The following is a 26,795-nucleotide window of genomic DNA, read 5'->3' as shown; positions in this document are numbered from 1 at the left end:
GAAATGAAAGAGGAAGCCGCCTGGTAGAATTTTGCACAGAGCACAACTTGTTCATAGCTAACACTTGGTTTAAGAATCATGATAGAAGGTTGTATACATGGAAGAACCCTGGAGATACTAAAAGGTATCAGATAGATTATATAATGGTAAGACAGAGATTTAGGAACCAGGTTTTAAATTGTAAGACATTTCAAGTGGCAGATGTGGACTCTGACCACAATCTATTGGTTATGACATGTAGATTAAAACTGAAGAAACTGCAAAAAGGTGGGAATTTAAGGAGATGGGACCTGGATAAACTGAAAGAACCAAAGGTTGTACAGAGTTTCAGGGAGAGCATAAGGGAACAATTGACAGGAATGGGGGAAAGAAATACAGTAGAAGAAGAATGGGTAGCTTTGAGGGATGAAGTAGTGAAGGCAGCAGAGGATCAAGTATGTAAAAAGACGAGGGCTAGTAGAAATCCTTGGGTAACAGAAGAAATATTGAATTTAACTGATGAAAGGAGAAAATATAAAAATGCAGTAAATGAAGCAGGCAAAAAGGAATACAAACGTCTCAAAAATGAGATCGACAGGAAGTGCAAAATGGCTAAGCAGGGATGGCTAGAGGACAAATGTAAGGATGTAGAGGCTTGTCTCACTAGGTTGGCTCTGAGCACTATGCGACTTAACTTCTGCGGTCATGAGTCGCCTAGAACTTAGAAATAATTAAACCTAACTAACCTAAGGACATCACACACATCCATGCCCGAGGCAGGATTCGAACCTGCGACCGTAGCGGCCGCGCGGTTCCAGACTGTAGCACCTTTAACCGCTTGGCCACCACGGCCGGCGTCTCACTAGGGGTAAGATAGATACTGCCTACAGGAAAATTAAAGAGACCTTTGGAGAGAAGAGAACCACTTGTATGAATATCAAGAGCTCAGATGGCAACCCAGTTCTAAGCAAAGAAGGGAAGGCAGAAAGGTGGAAGGAGTATATAGAGGGTCTATACAAGGGCGATGTACTTGAGGACAATATTATGGAAATGGAAGAGGATGTAGGTGAAGATGAAATGGGAGATACGATACTGCGTGAAGAGTTTGACAGAGCACTGAAAGACCTGAGTCGAAACAAGGCCCCCGGAGTAGACAACATTCCATTGGAACTACTGACGGCCTCGGGAGAGCCAGTCCTGAGAAAACTCTACCATCTGGTGAGCAAGATGTATGAAACAGGCGAAATACCCTCAGGCTTCAAGAAGAATATAATAATTCCAATCCCAAAGAAAGCAGGTGTTGACAGATGTGAGAATTACCGAACAATCAGTTTAATAAGCCACAGCTGCCAAATACTAACACGAATTCTTTACCGACGAATGGAAAAACTAGTAGAAGCCGACCTCGGGGAAGATCAGTTTGGATTCCGTAGAAGTACTGGAACACGTGAGGCAATACTGACCTTACGACTTATCTTAGAAGAAAGATTAAGGAAAGGCAAACCTACGTTTCTAGCATTTGTAGACTTAGAGAAAGCTTTTGACAATGTTGACTGGAATACTCTCTTTCAAATTCTAAAGGGCCCGCATCTCGTGGTCGTGCGGTAGCGTTCTCGCTTCCCACGCCCGGGTTCCCGGGTTCGATTCCCGGCGGGGTCAGGGATTTTCTCTGCCTCGTGATGGCTGGGTGTTGTGTGCTGTCCTTAGGTTAGTTAGGTTTAAGTAGTTCTAAGTTCTAGGGGACTAATGACCACAGCAGTTGAGTCCCATAGTGCTCAGAGCCATTTGAACCATTTGAACCAAATTCTAAAGGTGGCAGGGGTAAAATACAGGGAGCGAAAGGCTATTTACAATTTGTACAGAAACCAGATGGCAGTTATAAGAGTCGAGGGACATGAAAGGGAAGCAGTGGTTGGGAAGGGAGTAAGACAGGGTTGTAGCCTCTCCCCGATGTTATTCAATCTGTATATTGAGCAAGCAGTAAAGGAAACAAAAGAAAAATTCGGAGTAGGTATTAAAATCCATGGAGAAGAAATAAAAACTTTGAGGTTCGCCGATGACATTGTAATTCTGTCAGAGACAGCAAAGGACTTGGAAGAGCAGTTGAACGGAATGGATGGTGTCTTGAAGGGAGGATATAAGATGAACATCAACAAAAGCAAAACGAGGATAGTGGAATGTAGTCAAATTAAGTCGGGTGATGTTGAGGGTATTAGATTAGGAAATGAGACACTTAAAGTAGTAAAGGAGTTTTGCTATTTGGGGAGCAAAATAACTGATGATGGTCGAAGTAGGGAGGATATAAAATGTAGACTGGCAATGGCAAGGAAAGCGTTTCTGAAGAAGAGAAATTTGTTAACATCGAGTATAGATTTAAGTGTCAGGAAGTCGTTTCTGAAAGTATTTGTATGGAGTGTAGCCATGTATGGAAGTGAAACATGGACGATAAATAGTTTGGACAAGAAGAGAATAGAAGCTTTCGAAATGTGGTGCTACAGAAGAATGCTGAAGATTAGATGGGTAGATCACATAACTAATGAGGAGGTACTGATAGGATTGGGGAGAAGAGGAGTTTGTGGCACAACTTGACCAGAAGAAGGGATCGGTTGGTAGGACATGCTTTGAGGCATCAAGGGATCACCAATTTAGTATTGGAGGGCAGCGTGGAGGGTAAAAATCGTAGGGGGAGACCAAGAGATGAATACACTAAGCAGATTCAGAAGGATGTAGGTTACAGTAGGTACTGGGAGATGAAGAAGCTTGCACAGGATAGAGTAGCATGGAGAGCTGCATCAAACCAGTCTCAGGACTGAAGACCACAACAACAACAACAATGGCAACAGAAAGGCGTTATGGAAAGTGGAGCACTGATGAATAGCATGTAGCTGTAACAGTACGTCTAAATAGGGATAGTGGATTAAATTAATGTGCACGCATATAAAATGTGCCTTAGCTAACAATTAAGGAGCATATTGCAAATAAGAAATTATTGGCCGCAGAAATAAAGAGTTACCTGGCGAAGGTGAAAATGAATTCGAAGAGCATATTCTTACATTAAAAGAGATGTTGAGGTTTATGCATGTCCGACGTAAGAAAACCTGCTTTGGACACTGCATAAAGATTGACATGTGTAATCACACCTCCATACTTATCAAGAGGGACACTTACTTGTCAATCACATGGCGATTACGGGCAGCATGGGGTTCACGCCTGAGCCTCAGGACGAGCGCTAGCAGCGCATGTCGGGTGTTTCAAGCGTCAACTTCGCGTCCCAATATCTCGGGATGTAATGGGAATATTGCGATGCAATCAACGCCATTGTGTATGTGCTTTGTGATGCTATGGATTGCCGAAGAAAAAATATAGGAGGTCCATTTAAAAAAACATAAGTTTGTGTTAAAAAAACGCATATACTTTCGTTTTAGAATGTTTCCAAATATGTACATTCATGGGCCCCAGCCCTACATTGATACCGGTGAAAGTCGTTTTCCAATAGCTGTTATTGTTCCAGAGATATTTTGGGTGGACAAGATAGCTGGGACACCCTGTATGTTCCAAAATCCTGCTGCATCTCGACGTTAACGATATGGGCCTGTAATTTAGTGGATTACTCCTACTACCTTTCTTGAATATTGGTGTGACCTGTGCAACTTTCCAGTCTTTGGGCACGGATCTTTCGTCGAGCGAACAGTGCTGGATGTCTGCACTCTGTACACAGTCCATACTCTCTCGATGTGTTCTACTTTGCCTTTGCCATAGGGAGGCTCACCGACCAATCACCTTACACTGAACAGAGTGTTGTTTGATTGTCTTCGCAGTGCTGGGAGTCTCCTATCTGGACGGGGCGTTCCTGAACGCGACGCAGCCCATTCCCCCCCGGGATCAGCTGTACTACTACCCCGTCGCCAATGGGACGGTCACCAAGCAGCTGATGACGGACGCTCTGGCGTCCTACCTGTCCACCATGGACACCGGCACCGGCTACCAGGGGGGGAACTCCGCCAATGGGGTCCTCCACACCATGGAACACCTGCAGCAGGGCATCGACCGCGCAGCCTGGGAAATAAGCACCGGTGTCAACACCTCGTTCGACTTTGTGCTCCCAGGAATGACTAGGTGCTACTGGAACTTCACGAATGCTGTGCTGGGCGGGCTGAATTCCACAGAAGAGGTAAGCTTCCAACTGAGAAACACTTGCCAGTTTCAACAACTAACAACAACTTCAAGAACAACACTCAAAAATTACGGATAACATTTAAACCTTCAAAAATAATCTGGTAATCTTAAAAACACAATTGTGTCTCACAGTGAATTACAAATAAAAATAAATTGCCTACACAAAAGATATCGACAGAGCGAGGCTGTTAATTCTAATTCGACAATGTACGGTAGAATTTGGCGTGTCGAAAAGTCTCTCGTAATTGTTGTACATGTATGACATACTTTGGAATGAATGATGCTGAGACTATGACTGTTAAATCTGCTAGGAAGTTTCACTTCTCAGATTGTAGCATCACCTATTTTTTAACATTATTACTATGATGTATGGTTTAATAGCTGCTGGCTGAATGTACTCATGAGCCAAAATATTGTGACCAGTGGCCACTGCAACACCGAGTGCCATCTGGTGTCGATGTGGACATCGGAGAGGAAAGGAACCGAAAGCCACAGATGGGAAACTCCATCGACATAGCAGGCCGGGGTGGCCGAGCGGTTCTAGGCGCTACAGTCTGGAACCGCGCGACCACTACGGTCGCAGGTTCGAGTCCTGCCTCGGGCATGGATGTGTGTGATGTCCTTAGGTTAATTAGGTTTAAGTAGTTCTAAGTTATAGGGGACTGATGACCTCAGAAGTTAAGTCGCATAGTGCTCAGAGGCATTTGAACCATTCCACTGACATAACGTGCTTTCACAAGGAGCAAATTGCTCCGGCCTGACGGCTGGGAACGACATTCCCGGAAATGGCGAACCTGGTCAGCTGTTTTCTGTCATCTTGGGCCTCTGTGGAAAGTGGGTTATGGATGGGGAAACTGTAGGTGGGCGACAAGGTTTTGAACGTCGACAATCCCTTAAAGAATTTGTGGGTCTGCAGCCTGCCCCCAATGTAAAACAGATCTGATGGCAGAGTACAGTGCTGGTGTTGGCGCAGGTGTTTCAGAGCGCAACATTTGGTACAGATTGTTGAAAATGGAATCTGCGAGTGGACAACTCTTAAGCGTTCCCAAGTCGACCAAATGGCATCACCAGTTACAATTACCGAGGGCACGGTATCACTGGAATGTGATCAGAGTAAGTGTGCCATCTGACCAAATGGATCACGTTTCCTGTTACGCCAGGTCGATTTTCTAGTCCAAATTGCTGGCTGATACAAGAACCCATGCCACAGGCAGAGGTTAGTGAAGAAAGTACTACGCTGTGTCATCTGTTGTAGTAATCAATGCCACCTTGACAGCTCTGTCCTACATGGACATTACTGCACCCACTGCTCCTCCTTGAATGACAATGGTAGTGTCTGTGCCAAAATATCAGAGTCATGCTATGGAGCTCGAGTAGGATGATAGAGAACTCATGTTGATATCTTCATCCTCAAATTTCCCTCATCTGAATGTGATGGTACATGTCTAGGATACTATTGGGTACCTGTTCTGTGCCCTCTGTTCGTCAGGATAGAGGTCAGGAGCGGAGGGCGTTGTGAAATGAAAATTAATTGAAGTGGAATGGACCCAGTTTATTCTTGTAATGATGGTACAGTGGTGCCTACGTAGGGCCGAGCAGCCCCAAGAGGGGTTGCCGTCTCCTCATCGGAGAGGCAGAGGCTAGAGGAGCGACTACTCGGGGCCGAGGTCAGAAGCTAAGAGAGCGCGGAGCTGTTTCCAAGCCGCCCTCGCCGCTCCCGGCCGCGCCCCCACGTGATCACACGATTAGTCTCTGATTGGAGGATTGATTCCGCCAACGCGCCTTGCTAGTAGCGTACCCCCGTCAGCGCAACCAACCCGTGGGACTTGAGTCTGACCGAGGAGCACGTGGCAGGAATGTGCCGACCATGGTCTTCCGGCCAGCACCCCCCGGCCAGCCCAAGCCGGCTACGGCCGAACATTATGCAAACAAAATTTATTTGATAAAATTTTGTCGGCAATGATCCCTCTTGGGGGGTCTCCTCCCTCAAACCATCAGTCCATAATTTACAGGAACTTTATGGCCTGTACACAGACAAGTGGCGCTACATATTCATATTCCAGAATCCTTCCAAGTACTTGCGAAATGTACATCATGCAGAATAGCTGCATGGCAAATGATCAACATAATGTTCTGTCTAATCAGTGTGTATTAAGTCGAAATGCAAATTATTTAATTACTGTACAGTATAGCGGTTCAGGCGGTAGGTTATCATCAGGATGTTGACCGAAAGTGGCTTAAGAAAACGTCATTCATAGTCACACCCTTTATTAGGAAACAAGGTACAGCACTAGCAGCATCATTCTCTAGTAGCAATGCCTCTCCGACGTGTGGTTGCAGCACCGACATCAGTCATGCTGATTGGATGGGCAGTCAGCAGCCAGCTGGCACCTGTGCTGTATTGAGGACGTGTGACGTGTGCAGTGTAACTTGCAGACGAAGACATCCCCCCCCCTCCCCCCCCAGTGGTGGTGTCTGCCTTTGTGAGCAGAGGTCCACAGTGTCAGCTCGCCTGCACACTCTCTTGGACCACTGCACCACCTCAGTTACAAACGGGTGCCCTCCAAGGCAGAAGACCAGTCGTGGCTTCATGGTGGTTTCTTCCAAAGTCATGTCACCCCCTGGAATGGACTTCCATATACAGCAGCCGTTTGCAGACTGGAATGCCTTTGAGTACAGATGATGGGTATTTACACTACTGGCCATTACAATTGCTACACCAAGAAGAAATGCAGATGATAAACAGGTATTCATTGAACAAATATATTATACTAGAACTGACATGTGATTACATTTTCACGCAATTTGGGTGCATAGATCCTGAGAAATCAGTACCCAGAACAACCACCTCTGGCCGTAATAACGGCCTTGATACGCCTGGGCACTGAGTCAAACAGAGCTTGGATGGCGTGTACAGGTACAGCTGCCCATGCAGCTTCAACACGATACCACAGTTCATCAAGAGTAGTGACTGGCGTATTGCTACGAGCCAGTTACTCGGCCACCATTGACCAGACGTTTTCAATTGGGGAGAGATCTGGAGAATATGCTGGCCAGGGCAGCAGTCGAACATTTTCTGTATCCAGAAAGGCCCGTACAGGACCTCCAACATGCGGTCGTGCATTATCCTGCTGAAATGTAGGGTTTCGCAGGGATCGAATGAAGGGTAGAGGCACGGGTCGTAACACATCTGAAATGTAACGTCCACTGTTCAAAGTGCTTTCAGTGCGGACAAGAGGTGACCGAGACGTGTAACCAATGGCCCACCATACCATCACGCCAGGTGACACGCCAGTATGGCGATGACGCATACACGCTTCCAATGTGCGTTCACAGCGATGTCGCCAAACACGGATGCGACCATCACGATGCTGTAAACAGAACCTGGATTCATCCGGAAAAAAGGACGTTTTGCCACTCTTGCACCCAGGTTCGTCGTTGAGTACACCATCGCAGGTGCTCCTGTCTGTGACGCAGTGTCAAGGGTAACCGCAGCCATAGTCTCCGAGCTGATAGTCCATGCTGCTGCAAACGTCGTCCAATTGTTCGTGCACATGGTTGTTGTCTTGCAAACGTCCCCATCTGTTGACTCAGGGATCGAGACGTGGCTGCACGACTCGTTACAGCCATGCGGATAAGATGCTTGTCGTCTCGACTGCTAGTGATACGAGGCCGTTGGGATCCAGAACGGCGTTCCGTATTACCCTCATAAAGCCACCGATTCCATATTCTGCTAACGGTCATTGGATCTCGACCAACGCGAGCAGCAATGTCGCGACACGATAAACCGCAATCGCGATAGGCTACAATCCGACCTTTATCAAAGTCGGAAACGTGATGGCACGCATTTCTCCTCCTTACACGAGGCATCACAACCACGTTTCACCAGGCAACGCCGGTCAACTGCTGTTTGTGTATGAGAAATCGGTTGTAACCTTTCCTCATGTCAGCACGTTGTAGGTGTCGCCACCGGCGCCACACTTGTGTGAATACTCTGAAAAGCTAATCATTTGCATATCACAGCATCTTCTTCCTGTCGGTTAAATTTCGCGTCTGTAGCACGTCATCTCCATGGTGTAGCAATTTTAATGGTCAGTAGTGTATACAGGTTTGCTGGCTACTTGTGATCATGCATCACTTCCGACCATGTACGTGATAACAGCTGTGCAGCTGAAAGGTGGAGCAACTGACGTGCTCTTACCGTGTTTGACACGCCTTTCTCCTGCGTCACTGGTACTGTGAGAGCTTGCCTGCAATGCGGAAACAGGCCGGTGGATTTGCTGCATCTGGTGCAATGGTATTTTGGTCAGCTCTGCACACCCTGGTTTCCACAGCTGTGGCTGCACTGCTTTTTTATTCCGTAGTACCGAAAAAGGCCAATGTTACACACAGAAAGTTTGAGGCCTTTGTTCAAAAAATGATTCCAATGGCTCTGAGGACTATGGGACTTAACATCTGAGGTCATTAGTGCCTTAGAACTTAGAACTACTTAAACCTAACTAACGTAAGGACATCACACACATCCATGCCCAAGGCAGATTTCGAGCCTGCGACCGTAGCGGTCGCACGGTTCCAGACTGAAGCGCCTAGAACCGCTCGTCCACAGCGGCCGGCTGAGGCCTTCGTGGTGAATCTTGTTTGATGGTCATTGTGCCGAGAACCCAGGAATATTTATGTACGAGGGATATTCAGAAGTAGGGAAGGTTTCCGTCTGACGCCGCTAGGCGCGCGCCGATCGCGTATTTTTTGGTATGTGCGTGCTCAGCAGCTCAGTCGGCAATCATCCGTGACAGCGGGAACGTCTCTGCACGTCTGGTTTTTTCGATATTTGAATTTGAAATGTGCGCTGCAATCGAAAACCCGTCAGTTGTGGGGTGCGGTCTGTGATACTGTTTTTGTTGGCAAAAAACCTAAAACCTATAGAAATTTACCGTGAACTGTGTGAAGTGTACGGAAACAACGTAATGAGTGAATGTTCCGTCCGGAATTGGTGCATTCGGTTTAATAATGGCTGAACAAACGTTCATGATGAAGAGAAGAGTGGACGCCCGAGCATTTTGACCGACGATCTCGTCACTAAAGTTGATGAAACGATTCGTGAAAACCGTCGCTTCACAATAACGGAGCTTTCACTTTCTTTTTCACAAATTTCAAGCACTTTTTTGTTTGAAATTGTCACTCAAAAGCTAGGCCACCACAAATTTTGTGTACGATGGGTGCCCAAAATGCTTACAGAGCACCGTAGAGAACAGCGAATGGAGTCAACGTTGACATTTCTGGAGACCTACCACAAACATGGTGATTCATTACGGGATCGAATCGTAAGCGGTGACGAGACTTGGGTGAAACATGCCAATTGCGAGACAAAATTACAGTCGATGGAGTGGGAGCACTCAAGGTCCCGTCAAAAACCAAGAAAACGTTTGTAAACCTCGTCAGCAAGGAAGCCGATGGCGACAGTGTTTTGGGATAGGCAAGGTGTGCTGCTTATTGATTTTCTCGAACGTGGACCAACCATAAATTGTGTGCGGTACTGTCAAAGTTTTAGAAGAGCTTTGGAAGAGCAGTTCAAAGCAAACACCGAGGAAAGCTGACGTCCAAAATTTTGTTTTTGCACGACAATGCCCGACCTCACACGGCAAACCGCACTAAAGAACTCCTTAATTCAGTCAAAAGGGAAATTTTCCCTCATCCGCCCTACAGCCCAGATCTTGCACCAAGCAACCTCCACTTGTTTCCCAAGATGAAGAACCGGCTTGCCACGCAGCGCTTTGATGACGACGCGGAACTCCAGGCGGGCGTCACTCACTGGTTGAAGCCTCAGGCGGCAGAATTTTACGACGAAGGTCTTTCAAAGCTTGTCCACCGCTATGATAAGTGCCTCAATGTGTTTGCTGACTATGAGGAAAAGTAGTATGTCAGTCGCTCTTTCAGATGTACAGGGTGTTTCAAAAATGACCAGTATATTTGAAACGGCAATAAAAACTAAACGAGCAGCGATAGAAATACACCGTTTGTTGCAATATGCTTGGGACAACAGTACATTTTCAGGCGGACAAACTTTCGAAATCACAGTAGTTACAATTTTCAACAACAGATGGCGCTGCAAGTGATGTGAAAGACATAGAAGACAACGCAGTCTGTAGGTGCGCCATTCTGTACGTCGTCTTTCTGCTGTAAGCGTGTGCTGTTCACAACGTGCAAGTGTGCTGTGGACAACATGGTTTATTCCTTAGAACAGAGGAGTTTTCTGGTGTTGGAATTCCACCGCCTAGAACACAGTGTTGTTGCAACAAGACGAAGTTTTCAACGGAGGTTTAATGTAACCAAAGGACCGAAAAGCGATACAATAAAGGATCTGTTTGAAAAATTTCAACGGACTGGGAACGTGACGGATGAACGTGCTGGAAAGGTAGGGCGACCGCGTACGGCAACCACAGAGAGCAACGCGCAGCTAGTGCAGCGGGTGATCCAACAGCGGCCTCGGGTTTCCGTTCGCCATGTTGCAGCTGCGGTCCAAATGACGCCAACGTCCACGTATCGTCTCATGCGCCAGAGTTTACACCTCTATCCATACAAAATTCAAACGCGGCAACCCCTCAGCGCCGCTACCATTGCTGCACGAGAGACATTCGCTAACGATATAGTGCACAGGATTGATGACGGCGATATGCATGTGGGCAGCATTTGGTTTACTGACGAAGCTTATTTTTACCTGGACGGCTTCGTCAATAAACAGAACTGGCCCATATGGGGAACCGAAAAGCCCCATGTTGCAGTCCCATCGTCCCTGCATCCTCAAAAAGTACTGGTCTGGGCCGCCATGTCTTCCAAAGGAATCATTGGCCCATTTTTCAGATCCTAAACGTTTACTGCATCACGCTATCTGGACATTCTTCGTGAATTTGTGGCGGTACAAACTGCCTTAGACGACACTGCGAACACCTCGTGGTTTATGCAAGATGGTGCCCGGCCACATCGCACGGCCGACGTCTTTAATTTCCTGAATGAATATTTCGATGATCGTGTGATTGCTTTGGGCTATCCGAAACATACAGGAGGTGGCGTGGATTGGCCTCCCTATTCGCCAGACATGAACCCCTGTGACTTCTTTCTGTGGGGACACTTGAAAGACCAGGTGTACCTCCAGAATCCAGAAACAATTGAACAGCTGAAGCAGTACATCTCATCTGCATGTGAAGCCATTCCGCCAGACACGTTGTCAAAGGTTTCGGGTAATTTCATTCAGAGACTACGCCATATTATTGCTACGCATGGTGGATATGTGGAAAATATCGTACTATAGAGTTTCCCAGACCGCAGCGCCATCTGTTGTTGAAAATTGTAACTACTGTAATTTCGAAAGTTTGTCTGCCTGAAAATGTACTGTTGTCCCAAGCATATTGCAACAAACGGTGTATTTCTATCGCTGCTCGTTTAGTTTGTATTGCCGTTTCAAATATACCGGTCATTTTTGAAACACCCTGTATATAATAATATGTATTTCTTGTATTTAGTTTTTTTTAATGGCAAAACGTTCCCAACTTTCTGAATAGCCCTCGTACCAACATTTCGATTTGGCTTTCCAATAAGGTCTATAGCTAGCACTATAGTTTATCAGACTTATGAAATTGTCGAACACTTGGTCACTCTCCTACAGCTATTTACAGCGAAACCGACATTAATATTAAGGGTTCTGAGCATTTTGTAGAAAAATTAGAGCGCTTCATATTGTGACCACAAGATGTAATGGTCCATTTGTTGTTGCATCTCTGTGTACTATGGTCCCTCTTAATGTTATGTCACATGTGGAGGATATTTTTGCAAAGGATGTGCCAGATCTCTGTACTCATTGTGTCACATCAAGTTACTTTCTGTGGGCAACAAATGCTCAGAAACTAATGGCATGGCTATGGGGATCCCTCTCATTCTACTTGTAGCAAATTTCTATAGAACACAGTTTGAAGAGACAGTCTTTCAGTATTATCAAGTGCTAATAACGTGTAGTTAATAGTTGTCACTAAAGTGAATTATTCAAATAGATCAATAAATCATTCTTACTATTTGCTGGTGTTGCTATTGCTCTTTGAACGCTGTGCAGTTGGAACTTATCCAGAACGCAAGCAACAGTTTTTGAGTTTATTATTGTTAACTGAAATACAGCCACCTTATAAATAAGCGTGCAAAACGGGGTTTAGCCTAATGGATAATGAATTTGGGAAGTTCAGTAGTATTAATTCAGTGCAAATACAACAATAATAACTTAATGAAATTTGCAAGTTGATATAATTCTGTAAGGTAAGTACGAACGATGTGTCTCAATATTGTTTGATTTAATTCGAGTACGTCCCATTCCACTTTTTTCCTTTTGTTGATGTTCGTCTTATAACCTGATACCACGACACTATGTTGTCTGTTCAGCTCGTCTCCCGAGTCCATTAATGCCTCTGACAGAATTACAAAGTCAAAGGGAAACCACAAAGATTTTATTCCTTCTCCTTGAACTTTGTCTCTTCGCAAGTGCTTTCTTGGTTTGCTTTCGTTCTTGCTCAATATATAGATTTGATAATATTAATGATAGGCTAAAATCCCGTCTTACTCCCTTCTCAGCAACCGGTTCTGAATCACGAAAGTAGTGTTTAGTAACTAATCACTGCTCACCATAATTCAGTGAACTGCTATATTCTTCTGTCATTTACAGTTTGCACGTCAGCTCCTCTATGGTTATGAATCACTTGCAGAGCCGTAACAACGTTAAATTCTTGGAATCATCCATTCTTAACTCCTCCTTGATAATATCCTTCCCACTGTTGGTCCTTGAATTGTTCAGATCCTCATTTTTATATATTTTGTGTTCAGAAAATCTTACATGTGTCCTCTCTTCCACTTCCTTTCTTCTTTCTGTTCCTCCCATTGTATACATTTAAATCTAGCTGTGGATAGCGCCCAGACTCCAGAAAGTGTACCTGTGTTTTATACATACCTTTTCACATGTAACATAATATAGATGGTATAAATTAAGGGAAAAACAAACAACCAACCGAAGTAAATTCCATCACAGGGTAACGTCCCGCTTGAGAGTGGATCAGCTGCAGGCTGGGAGAAGGACTTCCCCATATGGTCTATGGACGAGGTGTTCGTCCACCTGCCAGAGATGGTGACTCCAGAGCTGGAGAGGGTGCGCAGCTGGGCCATCGACTTCATCAACGCCGGCATCGACGCCGCCATCAGGGAGCTGCCCAGCCTCATGGAGAAACGCCGCCAGGAGGTGAGCTGCACCACAGTTCCTTCTGCGCTGTCCGTGGGGTCCCAGGCACTCCACCATTGTGTTGCATGTGAATGGACTGTCTCGGTGTGGTTTAAGCCTTGCCATTTGGGATCAGTGGGTCAGACTATTGTGGAGACACTGTAATGCCAGGAGAATCTTCCGCAGAATTAATGTCCAAATGACGTGTCACTTGATGCGACCGCGAAAGTCGATAGTAGTCGGCCCAACACGCTGCCAGTGAGACGGGCTTATTCTGTGTCCGAGTGGACCCTCCGAGACGACGATGGAAGAAACAGCTGCATATTTTTGACTGGTAGGAATATACCTGTCGTCGCTGCTCATTTCGCCAAGTAGGTTCATCTCCTGCTGTCTGCTAATATTTGTTTTCCTTTTCAGCGTTTTTAACACATTGTAGGACATTCTCATGAATGGAATACAATTCTCTCTCTCTCTCTCTCTCTCTCTCTCTCTCTCTCTCTCTCTCTCTCCCCCTCTCTTTTTTTACGAATATGGCGTTGTTTCGTAGGGTGGAGTTCGTCAGGAACCTAACAGGACAGCTTAAATAGCTGCGAGGGAAACACTTAGCTGTTATTTCCACTATCTCCGAGGCTCAGCCACGAGAGAAGCTGGAGTTTTTGTCACTTTCGGCGTACTCGAAATACGCTGCTGGGGACGTGCACGCTATTCTGTTAATGCCGAGTAAACAGAGTTTAAGTATCTGCTCCCGTCATAACACTCATGTTACAATACAAAAAACATCTGTATACGACCGAATCGAATACGGCTTCTCCAAAGTTGTTGACTCGTCGACTGCTATTGACTTTGGTATTCGCATCAAGTGACACGTCCGCCCCGATAGCTGAATGGTCAGCGAGACGGACTGCCGTCCTAAGGGGCCCGGGTTCCATTCCCGGCTGTGTTGGGGCTTTTCTCCACTCAGGGACTGGGTGTTGTCTTCATCATCATCATTTCATCCCCATCCGGCGCGCAGGTCGCCCAATGTAGTAAGACCTGCACCAAGGCGGCCGGACCTGCCTCGTAAAGGGGCTCGCGGCCAATGACGCCAAACGCTCATTTCCATAAAGTGACACGTTATTTCGACATCATTCTTGCACAACATTCGAATCTTACTAGCTTCGCGTCTTTAACCAGCCAGTACACGATCAAACGTGTTTGCCAAATTCACTCTTTGCTACCCATGGCTCTGTCAACCAAGTCCGTACATGTCCCAATAAAGTTTCTCAATTCAATCTCAATTCTGAAGCAGACGCTGTTTGCGATGCGACATATTTTGACCAAGTACTTCTTACATTTAGTTCAGCACTGTGTATAAAGAAGGAAAACAAAACAAGACACCCAGGATGGTTGAAGTTGAGAAAGAAATACACCGCTGAAAATCTGCTAAAGGAAATATTACACTCAGAACCTGATGATTACATCAACTTTATCTGAATGGACAGTGAAACTTTTAATAATTCGTTAGTTACCTCACCCTGACAGCTACATTACTAAAATTCTGCCCTGGAACACGAGACCCGGAACCAGTTACAGTACAGCAGCAACAAAAAATCAGTTTTAAGTATTTCATTTAATTATTGATAGAATTTTAAAATTTAAGATTCTCTCATTAAGTACCTAGAAAGAGATATAATCTCATGTTAAAAGTTTAACACAATAAGACAAGTACTAGAGTTGGAAAGTGTGTATTTGTCTTGAGGGACTGTAACTGAAGATACACAAATACACAAAGTTCATTCTTCTGGTATTTGGGAATGACAGTACTAAGAGACTTCCAACAAAGATTAAACATAATTTCAAACCTTTAAGAAACTATTTCTTTCTGTCACACCAGAAAATGATGAAAAGAAAAATGTTCGTCACTTGCTACATTTTCATAGTTAAACTTCAAGATCATACATAACATTTTAATTTATTATTCCTTTTCTACTAACTCTATTCGCAACACACTTTGCAGACAATATCTGCATATATCAGTGTGGGACACACAGTAGAGGAGATCTTCTTCTTCTTTTGCTACTGCCTTCGTCCAACATCAGACGCAGGGTCAGCAGGGTTAAGCACGGATTTGGCATGGTTAATTTTAATGGATGGTCGGATGCCCTTCCCGCCGCTACCCCATACCCCCCGGGACGGAGGAAGTGTACCCCAGCTGTCTGCATCTAGTGTAAATCGTGAAATAGTGCGAATGTGTTTCAAATGTGTGCGAGTCATGCAGCTGAGGTGGGACGTAGGGATCATCCCAGTATTCACTTAGTGGGATGTGGAAAACTGCCTAAAAACCACATCCAGGCTGGCCAGCACACCGGCGCTCGTCGTTAATCCGCCTACCCGAGTCCAGGAAGCAGCGCATTAGCGCTCTCGGCTAAACTGGCGGGTGCACAGTGCTTAGAACGGAACACAGATTACCCACACAATATTCATCCAGTGTTTCATAATAAGAGCAACTTCCGAGAAACCTTAACAATAATTTCAAACCACTGCTAGACTTTTCTTACTTACATGTTGAAGGCAGATATTCAACACATTAACTCATCTGTAAAGTAATCCGGCGTTTGGAGCTGTTCTATTCACGAGACTTCAATCCTTTAAAGAACGCTGGGTTCACTGACACAAAAGGAAGACACAAGCTTCCGAAAATTTATTCTCTTCTACTTTGTTATCCAATTTTATTTCATAAAAATACCATAATGAGGGAACGTGTACATCAACCGTGGAAAAATTGGAGTAGATTTTTTTAAATTTTATTGCTCACTCGCTTGTATGTTGTATGAGAGTAGTAATTTTTTCTTAACCTCTTCCCCGAGTGATATGACTGTTAAAAGCGGAGTCACACTCCATTTCAATGTTAGTAATAGCCAGTGCTATTTTGTTTTCACAGTGGTGGAAACGTGATAATGTGGGATACATTGTAATAATTTTTTTTTTCTATTTTTGCTAAGTAAGTGCAGCGAAATAAGAACACAAACAACGTCCACTATATGCCGCTTTTCAATGTTTTTCGCAAACGCCTGACACATCCATGTTTGACAAATATGTCAGCCACGTTCTAATTCTCACAAACACGTCAGACAGCGCCGCGCACGGTCAAATGCCGGGTCATCAAAAAGTCAGTATAAATTTGAAAACTGAATAAATCACGGAATAATGTAGATAGAGAGGTACAAATTGACACACATGCTTGGAATGACATGGGGTTTTATTAGAACCAATAAAATACAAAAGTTTAAAAAATGTCTGACAGATGGCGCTTCATCTGATCAGAATAGCAATAATTAGCATAACAAATTAAGCCAAAGCAAAGATGATGTTCTTTACAGGAAATGCTCAATATGTCCATCATCATTCCGCAACAATAGCTGTAGTCGAGGAATAATATTGTGAACAGCACTGTATAGCATGTCCGGAGTTATGGTGAGGCATTGGCTTCGGATGTTGTCTTTCAGCATCCCTAGAGATGTCGGTCCATCACGATACGCTTGCGACTTCAAGTAACCCCAAAGCCAATAATCGCACGGACTGAGGTCTGGGGACCTGGGAGGCCAAGCATGGCGAAATTGGCGGCTGAGCACACGATCATCACCAAATGACCGTAGCAGTTTTGCGCCCCAAAACAATAAAAAAAGTCACCAAATGACGCGCGCAAGAGATCTTTCACGCATCTAGCGATATGGGGTGGTTCTAATAAAACCCCATGTCATTCCAAGCATGTGTGTCAATTTTTACCTCTCTATCTACATTATTCCGTGTTTTATTAAGTTTTCAAATTTACACTGACTTTTTGATCACCCGGTATTTTACAAACCATGTATGGTTTGACGGACTGTTTGGTTGTGCATAGCACCTTTTTTTTATGTAGCAGTTTTAGGAGGGAGTGGGAGGGTCGTATTTTGAACTGTAGCTGCGTAATATACTGGTAGAGGTCCAGTCGGAAGCTGCAAACCTATGCCGCTGCCAACCTCGCCAAACGTCCACGATGTAGCCATCAGCGAGTACTTTGTGTGCTCCACTTTGCTTTGTGACGTTCGTTGGTCGTTGTTTTCTTTTCTTATTCCGTAATGTATGAAGCACCATCTGTTACTAGCAACAATACGTCGTCTCCATTCACATAATGTATCTATGAAGAGTAAAACAATGCACCTGCCAAATTACAGCACAATATCGTTAACATTGATTTGCTGCAGAATTGAACATATTCCCAGTTCGAACGTAGCAAATTTCCTTGAGACGGAAAAGATTCTGTCCAGGAATCGGAATGCTTTTAGAAAGCATCTCTCGTTCGAACTGCAGCTTGCCCTTTTATCACATTACATCCCGCGAATCATGGATGAGGGGCAACGGGCAGATTGCATATTCCGAGATTTCTGGAAAGCATTCCACGTGGTGCCCCACTGCAAACTTTTAACGAAGGTTTGACTATATGGAACACGTTCCCAGATTTCTGAGTGGGTCGAAGACTTCTTAAGTAATGGAACCGAGAATGCTGCCGTGTTGCACATATACAGTGTGGTCCATTGATAGTGACCGGGCCAAACATCTCACGAAATAACCGTCAAACGAAAAAACTACAGAGAACGAAACTTGTCTAGCTTGAAGGGGGAAACCAGATGGCGCTATGGTTGGCCTGCTAGATGGCGCTGCCATAGGTCAAACGGATATTACTGCGTTTTTTTAAAAATAGGAACCAACTTTTTTTTTACATATTCGTGTATTACATAAAGAAATATGAATGTTTTAGTTAGACCACTTTTATCGCTTTGTGATAGCTGGCGCTGTAATAGTCACAAACATATGGCTTACAATTTTAGACGAACACTTGGTAACAGGTTGGTTTTTTAAATTAAAATACAGAACGTAGGTACGTTTCAACATTTTATTTCTGTTGTTCCAATGTGATACATGTACCTTTGTGAACTTATCATTTCTGGGAACGCATGCTGTTATAGCGTGATTACCTGAGAACGCATGCTGTTACAGCGTGATAACCTGTAAACACCACATTAATGCAATAGCGGTTCTAGGCCCTACAGTCTGGAACCGCGCGACCGCTACGGTCGCAGGTTCGAATCCTGCCTCGGTCATGGATGTGTGTCATGTTCTTAGGTTAGTTCTAACTTCTAGGGGACTGATGACCTCAGAAGTTAATCCGATAGTGCTCAGAGCCATTTTTTTGAAATAAATGCTCAAAATGATGTCCGTCACCCTCAAAGCATTTGGCAATACGTGTAACGACATTCCTCTCAACAGCGAGTAGTTCACCTGCCGTAATGTTCGCACCTGTTGTCAGGCGTTGTCGGTGGATCACGATAGCAAATATCCTTCAACTTTCCTCACAGATATAAATCCGAGGACTTCAGATCCGGTGAACGTGCGTGCCACGGTATGGTGCTTCGACGACCAATCCACCTGTCATGAAATATGCTATTCAGTACCGCTTCAACCGCACGCGAGCTATGTGCCGGACATCCATCATGTTGGAAGTACATCGCCATTCTGTCATGCAGTGAAACATCTTGTAGTGACATCGGTAGAACATTAAGTACACTGCACCATTTAGATTGCCTTCCATAAAATGGGGGCCAATTATCCTTCCTCCCATAATGCCGCACCATACATTAACCCGCCAAGGTCGCTGATGTTCCACTTGTCGCAGCCATCGTGCATTTTCCGTTGCCCAATAGAGCATATTATGCCGGTTTACGTTAGCGCTGTTGGTGAATGACGCTTCGTCGCTAAATAGAACGCGTGCAAAAAATCTGTCATCGTCTTGTAATTTCTCTTGTGCCCAGTGGCAGAACTGTACACGACGTCCAAAGTCGTCGCCATGCAATTCCTGGTGCATAGAAATATGGTACGGGTGCAGTCGTTGTTGATGTGGCATTCTCAACACCGACGTTTTTGAGATTCCCGATTCTAGCGCAACTGATGTGCGGATTAGCCGCGACAGCATACATAGCACACGCCCGTTGGGAATTTTGATCACAATAGCCATACATCAACTCGATATCGACCTTTTCCGCAATTGGTAAACGGTCCATTTTAACACGGGTAATGTATCACGAAGCAAATACCGTCCTCACTGGCGGAATGTTACGTGATACCACGTCCTTATACGATTGTGACCATTACAGCGTCATCTATAGCAAAGCGAAAAAAGTGGTCCAACTAAAACATTCATATTTCTTTACTTACTACACGAATATGTAATAAAAATGGGGGTTCCCATTTTAAAAAACGCAGTTGATATCCGTTTGCCCTATGGCAGCCCCATCTAGCGGGGCAACCATAGCGCCATCTGGTTTCCCCCTTCAAGCTAGACGAGTTTCCTTCTTTGTAGTTTTTTCGTTTGACGCTAATATCGTGAGATATTTGGCTCGGTCACGATCAATGGACCACCCTATATACTCTGTGGTATGTAGGGGGCTCACGTTTAGTTACTTTTGTCTGTCGTTTTATTGAAATAATCATTATAAGACTCTTGTAATACTACCATAAGTGAAAAGAAATTTTGTTTATTGATCTGGTCGTCAGATGATGGGATAGTCCCGAAACACATCTTCACAAGAAATGCTAAAGAAATTCACAAAAAGCGAGTGAATATTTTTGAGTAACCTTGCAGCATCCAACGATTTAGGTGTGAATTTTTGCCACGTGCTCATCGAGAGCGGAACGATAGTGAAATAATCTTAAAGCGATAGTCTCTGATAAACTGTTACATGTTAACAGCAATCACGCGAATGCAGACGAATTTTTATGAATTTAAAGGATGGTTTGAAGGTTTAGGATTTATTCCGCCTTTTTGTGAATCCTACCTGATACATCACAGTTAATTGGCTTGTTTGGTTGTCTAACCTATTAACAGCTTTCGGATGGCGCTCGAGGACATTTGAAAGTGAAGAACTTCATCTACACTACTGGCCATTAAAATTGCTACACCAAGAAGAAATGCAGATGATAAACGGGTATTCATTGGACAAATATATTGTACTATAACTGACGTGTGATTACATTTTCACGCAATTGGGGTGCATAGATCCTGAGAAATCAGTACCCAGAACAACCACCTCTGGCCGTAATAAGGGCCTTGATACGACTGGGCATTCAGTCAAACAGAGCTTGGATGGCGTGTACAGGTACAGCTGCCCATGCAGCTTCAACACGGTATCACAGTTCATCAAGAGTAGTGACTGGCGTATTGTGACGAGCCAGTTGCTCGGCCACCATTGACCAGACGTTTTCAATTGGTGAGTGATCTGGAGAATATGCTGGCTAGGCCAGCAGTCGAACATTTTCTGTATCCAGAAAGGCCCGCACAGGAACTGCAACATGCGGTCGTGCATTATCCTGCTGAAATGTAGGGTTTCGCAGGGATCGAATGAAGGGTAGAGCCACGGGTCGTAACACATCTGAAATGAAACGTCCACTGTTGAAAGTGCCGTCAGTGCGAACAAGAGCTGACCGAGACGTGTAACCAATGGCACCCCATACCATCACGCCGGGTGATACGCCAGTATGGCGATGACGAATACACGCTTCCAATGTGCGTTACCGCGATGTCGCCAAACACGGATGCAACCTTCATGATGCTGTAAACAGAACCTGGATTCATCCGGAAAAAATGACGTTTTGCCATTCGTGCACCCAGGTTCGTCGTTGAGTACACCATCGCAGGCGCTCCTGTGTGTGATGCAGCGTCAAGGGTAACCGCAGACATGGTCTCCGAGCTGATAGCCCGTGCTGCTGCAAACGTCGTCCAACTGTTCGTGCAGATGGTTGTTGTCTTGCAAACGTCCCCATCTGTTGACTCAGGGTCCGAGAGGTGGCTGCTCGATCCGTTACAGCCATGCGGATAAGATGCCTGTCATCTCGACTGCTAGTGATACGAGGCCGTTGGAATCCAGCACGGCGTTCCGTATTACGCTCCTGAACCAACCGATTCCATATTCTGCTTACAGTCATTGGATCTCGACCAACGCGAGGAGGAATGTCGCGATATGATAACCGCAATCGCGATAGGCTACAATCCGACCTTTATCAAAGTCGGAAACACGAGGCATCACACCAACGTTTCACCAGGCAGCGCCGGTCAGCTGCTGTTTGTGTATGAGAAATCGGTTGGAAACTTTCCTCATGTCAGCACGTTGTAGGTGTCGCCACCGGCGCCGATCTTGTGTGAATGCTGTGAAAAGCTAATCATTTGCAAAGCACAGCATCTCCTTCCTGTCGGTAAAATTTCGCGCCTGTAGCACGTTATCGTCGTGGTGTAGCAAGTTCAATGGACAGTAGCGTAGAATGTGGTTTATTGTGATATGAAGGGGGCGAATTACTGTACACTTGCATTCTTTTTTCTCACCACACCAGGCACTTTGTAACATTTCTTGAAGAATCTGAGCCAGTTTGCTGCCACCTTTTAGTGTTTGTACGAGGTGCATTCAAGTTCTAAGGCCTCCGATTCTTTTTCTAATTAACTACTCACCCGAAATCGATGAAACTGGCGTTACTTCTCGACGTAATCGCCCTGCAGACGTACACATTTTTCACAACGCTGACGCCTTGATTCCATGGCAGCGGCGAAGGCTTCTTTAGGAGTCTGTTTTGACCACTGGAAAATCGCTGAGGCAATAGCAGCACGACTGGTGAATGTGCGGCCACGGAGAGTGTCTTTCATTGTTGGAAAAAGCCAAAAGTCACTAGAAGCCAGGTCAGGTGAGTAGGGAGCATGAGGAATCACTTCAAAGTTGTTATCACGAAGAAACTGTTGCGTAACGTTAGCTCGATGTGCGGGTGCGTTGTCTCGGTGAAACAGCACACGCGCAGCCCTTCCCGGACGTTTTTGTTGCAGTGCAGGACGGAATTTGTTCTTCAAAACATTTTCGTAGGATGCACCTGTTACCGTAGTGCCCTTTGGAACGCAATGGGTAAGGATTACGCCCTCGCTGTCCCAGAACACCATCATTTTTTCAGCACTGGCGGTTACCCGAAATTTTGTTCGTGGCGGTGAATCTGTGTGCTTCCATTGAGCTGACTGCCGCTTTGTTTCTGGATTGAAAAATGGCATCCATGTCTCATCCATTGTCACAACCGACGAAAAGAAAGTCCATTCGTGCTGTCGTAGCGCGTCAACATTGCTCGGCAACATGCCACACGGGCAGCCGTGTTGTCGTCCGTCAGCATTCGCGGCACCCACCTGGATGACACTTTTCGCATTTTCAGGTCGTCATGCAGGATTGTGTGCACAGAACCCACAGAAATGCCAACTCTGGAGGCGATCTGTTCAACAGTCATTTGGCGATCCCCCAAAACAATTCTCTCCACTTTCTCGATCATGTCGTCATACCGGCTTGTGCGAGCCCGAGGTTGTTTCGGTTTGTTGTCACACGATGTTCTGCCTTCATTAAACCTTCGCACCCACGAACGCACTTTCGACACATCCATAACTCCATCACCGCATGTCTCCTTCAACTGTCGATGAATTTCAATTGGTTTCACACCACGCAAATTCAGAAAACGAATGATTGCACGCTGTCCAAGTAAGGAAAACGTCGCCATTTTAAGTATTTAAAACAGTTCTCATTCTCGCCGCTGGCAGTAAAATTCCATCAGCCGTACGGTGCTGCCATCTCTGGCACGTATTGACAATGAACCCGGCCTCATTTTAAAACAATGCGTATGTTTCTATCTCTTTCCAGTCCAGAGAAAAAAAATCGGAGGCCTTAGAACTTGAATGCACCTCGTATAAAGTGGTGAGGCATCCCTGTTGTGGTGTGTTGCAGGCGCTCTACCCGATGGCGTACTCCGCCCAGCTGCAGGCCTACAGTAACCACCGGCAGTACGGCGCCCTGTTCCAGCAGCACTCCAGCCCGGACGTCTACAGCGACTACGCAGAGGCCGAGGCACAGCTGCTCTCCCTGGATGTAATCTCACTCATTGACAAAAAGCAAGCGAGGAACGTGTAGACGGAGCCTTCTGTGACTTGGCTAATAAACAAAGTTTATTCAGTGAAAAATAGTTGTACTTCAATCTTAACTCTATTGTAACCTCAGTGCAATTCTTCTTGTTAGGTACAGCTTTTAGGAGATATAAAAATGTGTGGTAGCATCCCAAAAAAAAAAAAAAAAAAAGACGTGCTGAAGGTGGTATCCATTTTCATATTATGTGAATGCATGGTGTCTGTTCTAGAGCAGACACCACGCCGTCAGAGGGTTGGAACTTAAATAGTGGCAACTGTTTATTCATAACCGATACAAAAGAGTTACATGTCTGCACCTGTTACTGTCCTTCAAAGTAGTCACCAGCGTTGTGTAGAACCAGTTGCCAGCGATGTGGAAGGCGTAGTATACCGTCAGCAGAGCCTGTTCTGTTGATGGTGCGATTGGAGCGGTCTACTGCCTGTAGAATCTCTGGAACAGTTCTGAAGCGAATGCCACGAAGTGGTTCCTTCATCTTCGGAATCAAATCAGTCACAAGGACTTACGTCCGGGAAGTATGGTGGATGGTACAGTACTTCCCAGTGCCATCGACCGAACAGAGCAGCCACAGCTTGCGCTGTATGCGCCCGCGCATTGTCGTGCAAAATGATGGGTGGGTTGCGCAGAAACTGTCGCCGCTTCTTTCGCAAAGCTGGTCGCAGGTGATGCTGGAAAAAGGAACAGTAATACTGTGCATTGACGGTCTGCCGTAGAGGAACGTAATGCGTTAGGATAACACCATCACAGTCGTACACGAGAATCACCATAACTTTCACCATAGCAGCGCGGAGTGGCCGTGCGGTTAGAGGCGCCATGTCACGGATTGCGCAGCTCCTCCCGCCGGAGGTTCGAGTCCTCCCGCGGACATGGGTGTTTGTGTTGTCCTTAGCGTAAGTTAGTTTAACTTAGTGTAAGTAGTGTGTAAGTCTAGGGACCAATGACCTCAGCAGTTTGGTCCTTTAGGAATTCACACACATTTTTTTCACCATACTGGGACTCTCACGGACTTTCGACTTTCGACCCATAATGACTCCATTCGTTGGATTGGCGTTTCAGTTTTGGCGTAAGAAAGCCTCTCCTTCGTGCTCATAGCGCTCAAAGTTGCGTCTGAGCAGCGTCGTAACGCCCCCGTTTCTGCATTTACGTCAAGTCATGCTGAACCAATCGTGATACAATTTTTCGCATGCCCAGGCATTCCTTCATGTTGCGAAGCACAGTCGTATGCGCTAATCCGGTTTCGTGTCCGCCCCCAGTAGCTGAGTGATCAGCGCGAAAGAATGTCAATCCTAAGGGCCTGGGTTCGATTGACAGCTGGGTCGAAAATTTTCTCCGCTCAGGGACTGGGCATTGTGTTATCCTAATCATCATTTCATCCGCTTCGACGTGCAAGTCGCCGAAGTGGCGTCAAATCGAAGAACTTGCACCCGGCGAACGGTCTACCCGACGGGAGGCCCTAGTCACACAACATTTAGACTCATCCGGTTTCGTCGGCGAGTTCACGAATCGTATGGCGTCGATCACTGTCCACAAACGCGGCAACAGCATGCTCTTCTTCTTCAGAGACGCTAGGACTACCTGCCCGATGCATGTCTGCCACAGTTTGCCGACCATCGTTGAAAGCTTTTAACCAACTCGCCACTGTTCTGTACGGCAATGGTACGCCTCTTGAAGACCTTGATGACACTGTCGTGCTGTACGACCTCTGGCACATTCAGTCTTGATCCAACTGCGTTGTTCCTGTTTCGAAAACACAGTGACACCGTTATGTTAGACCTCTCGCCCACAAGTGACTGTGTTTCCCTCGACTGGGCGCACGTCGGTGACGTGGGACGGGCGAGTCCATTTGCTCGGACGTCAGGTAGGTGTGTCAACAACGTGTGCTATCAGCGACAATAGTAGATTCCATTGCATAGTGTCTCCACAGCAGCGTTGCCACTATTTAAGTTCCAACCTACGTATAATCGATTCACTTTGATGGGTAATAAAGCCACCACATTCAGTGCTGATGTATAATTACGCCAGACCTCCTGCGAGAATTTAAGATTAGCGTGCATGGAAGACGCGGAGAGGTGGCGTTGGGTGGGAATGTTGATAGGCCAAGAGGCGTGCCGAAATAGTCTGCGCAATTGTGACAGTGTTTGGGTGACGCTGCGGTTAATGAAACTGTCAACAAAGCATGAGACCACGGGTTCCAATCCTAGTCTCGAACACATTTTCATTCGTCACTGCTGATGTTGCATAAAATCCCAATGCAGCTGGAATCAACTGTCCTTTCCTTTTCCTTCCATTCCCCCCCCCCCCTCCACCCTCAAGTTATATTTTTATATTGCTCTGAATCTGGATAGCGTATCGTGTGTGTGACTCTAGACTGGACAGCATCAATGGGCGTCGGATGGCTTGCTTTGAAGTTTGTACCATAATACATTATAACTGAAGCACAAGTAAGGAAGGGGGAAATCATGTGACAGCGTATTACCTGCCTTGCCTTTTTTATGCGGAAATAAGCTGTTTTCGCTTAGGTTTTCTTTTTGCATTATTGAATAAATTCTGCCACATTTCGTCGGGTCTCAGAGGAATCGTTATGAGAGGGTGGTTTGTGTGTGTGTGTGTGTGTGTGTGTGAGTGTGTGTGTGTTTGCTTTGTACATATGAGGATGTGCTACTGCTCTGTCCACTGATCCTATGTGAATGGGCCCTGCAGGACACAGATCTAGTCAAATACATGTATAAGGCGTCAGACAAATCCAACACCTTCCATGTAAACCCTGACATGATAGCAAATCCGGCAGTATGTCACATAGCTCCGAATAAATCCTGACATTTAATTAACCAAAGTAATACGATCAACGAGTGAGGAAATGGAATACCAGAGACTAACAGAAGAACGTCTAAATGCATGTCATACCTTCCCACCGTGAAACAGACGCAGTTCCGAGGGGAGAAACGAGAACAGAAGCCGAGAGCAGAGTCGTGTAAGCGAGAAGGCCCTACGATAAGGGACGGACACCCACGTCGCCAGCCAACCACCAGGACCACCCCCAGCCCATGTTAAAAGATAGAGCCCTTCAGCCCATGTTAAAAGCTAGAGCCCTCCAGAAGACCAGTATAGATCTTACGATAACACTAAAAGCGCCACACCAGCTGCAAGTTTTAGCGTGAGACTTTTTCGCGTCTCTGTTACGTTGAAAACGTTAAAAACATTGCCCCACCACGAAAAGTATAACGTTTCTCATTGGATAGACAGAATTTTTGTAGGCGGAACTTAAGGTTAACATTGAGACACTGATTGGTCAGTTGAAAACACAGCCAGATAGCTTTTTCTTAAAATATGGTTCGGTAAATTGTAGTAAGGAGAGGTTAGAGAAGAGTCGCTTCCGAGACGACGAG

General features: G+C 45.6%; 1 protein-coding gene across 2 annotated transcripts in view; it reads left to right on the top strand.

Annotated features, from left to right (window-relative positions):
* The window catches only part of LOC126215221 (uncharacterized), a 108,324-nt gene that overhangs the window by 5,311 nt on the left and 76,218 nt on the right, over positions 1-26,795 (top strand). For both annotated transcript variants that reach the window (XM_049941885.1, XM_049941887.1), the window contains exons 2-3: positions 3,798-4,150; positions 13,217-13,423. In XM_049941885.1, coding sequence (XP_049797842.1) covers positions 3,798-4,150; positions 13,217-13,423 — 560 coding nt within the window. The remainder of the gene's footprint in view (positions 1-3,797; positions 4,151-13,216; positions 13,424-26,795) is intronic.

Source organism: Schistocerca nitens, chromosome 12, assembly GCF_023898315.1.
Source record: "Schistocerca nitens isolate TAMUIC-IGC-003100 chromosome 12, iqSchNite1.1, whole genome shotgun sequence".
Lineage (NCBI taxonomy): Eukaryota > Metazoa > Arthropoda > Insecta > Orthoptera > Acrididae > Schistocerca > Schistocerca nitens.
This window is presented reverse-complemented; position numbering and strand designations above follow the sequence as displayed.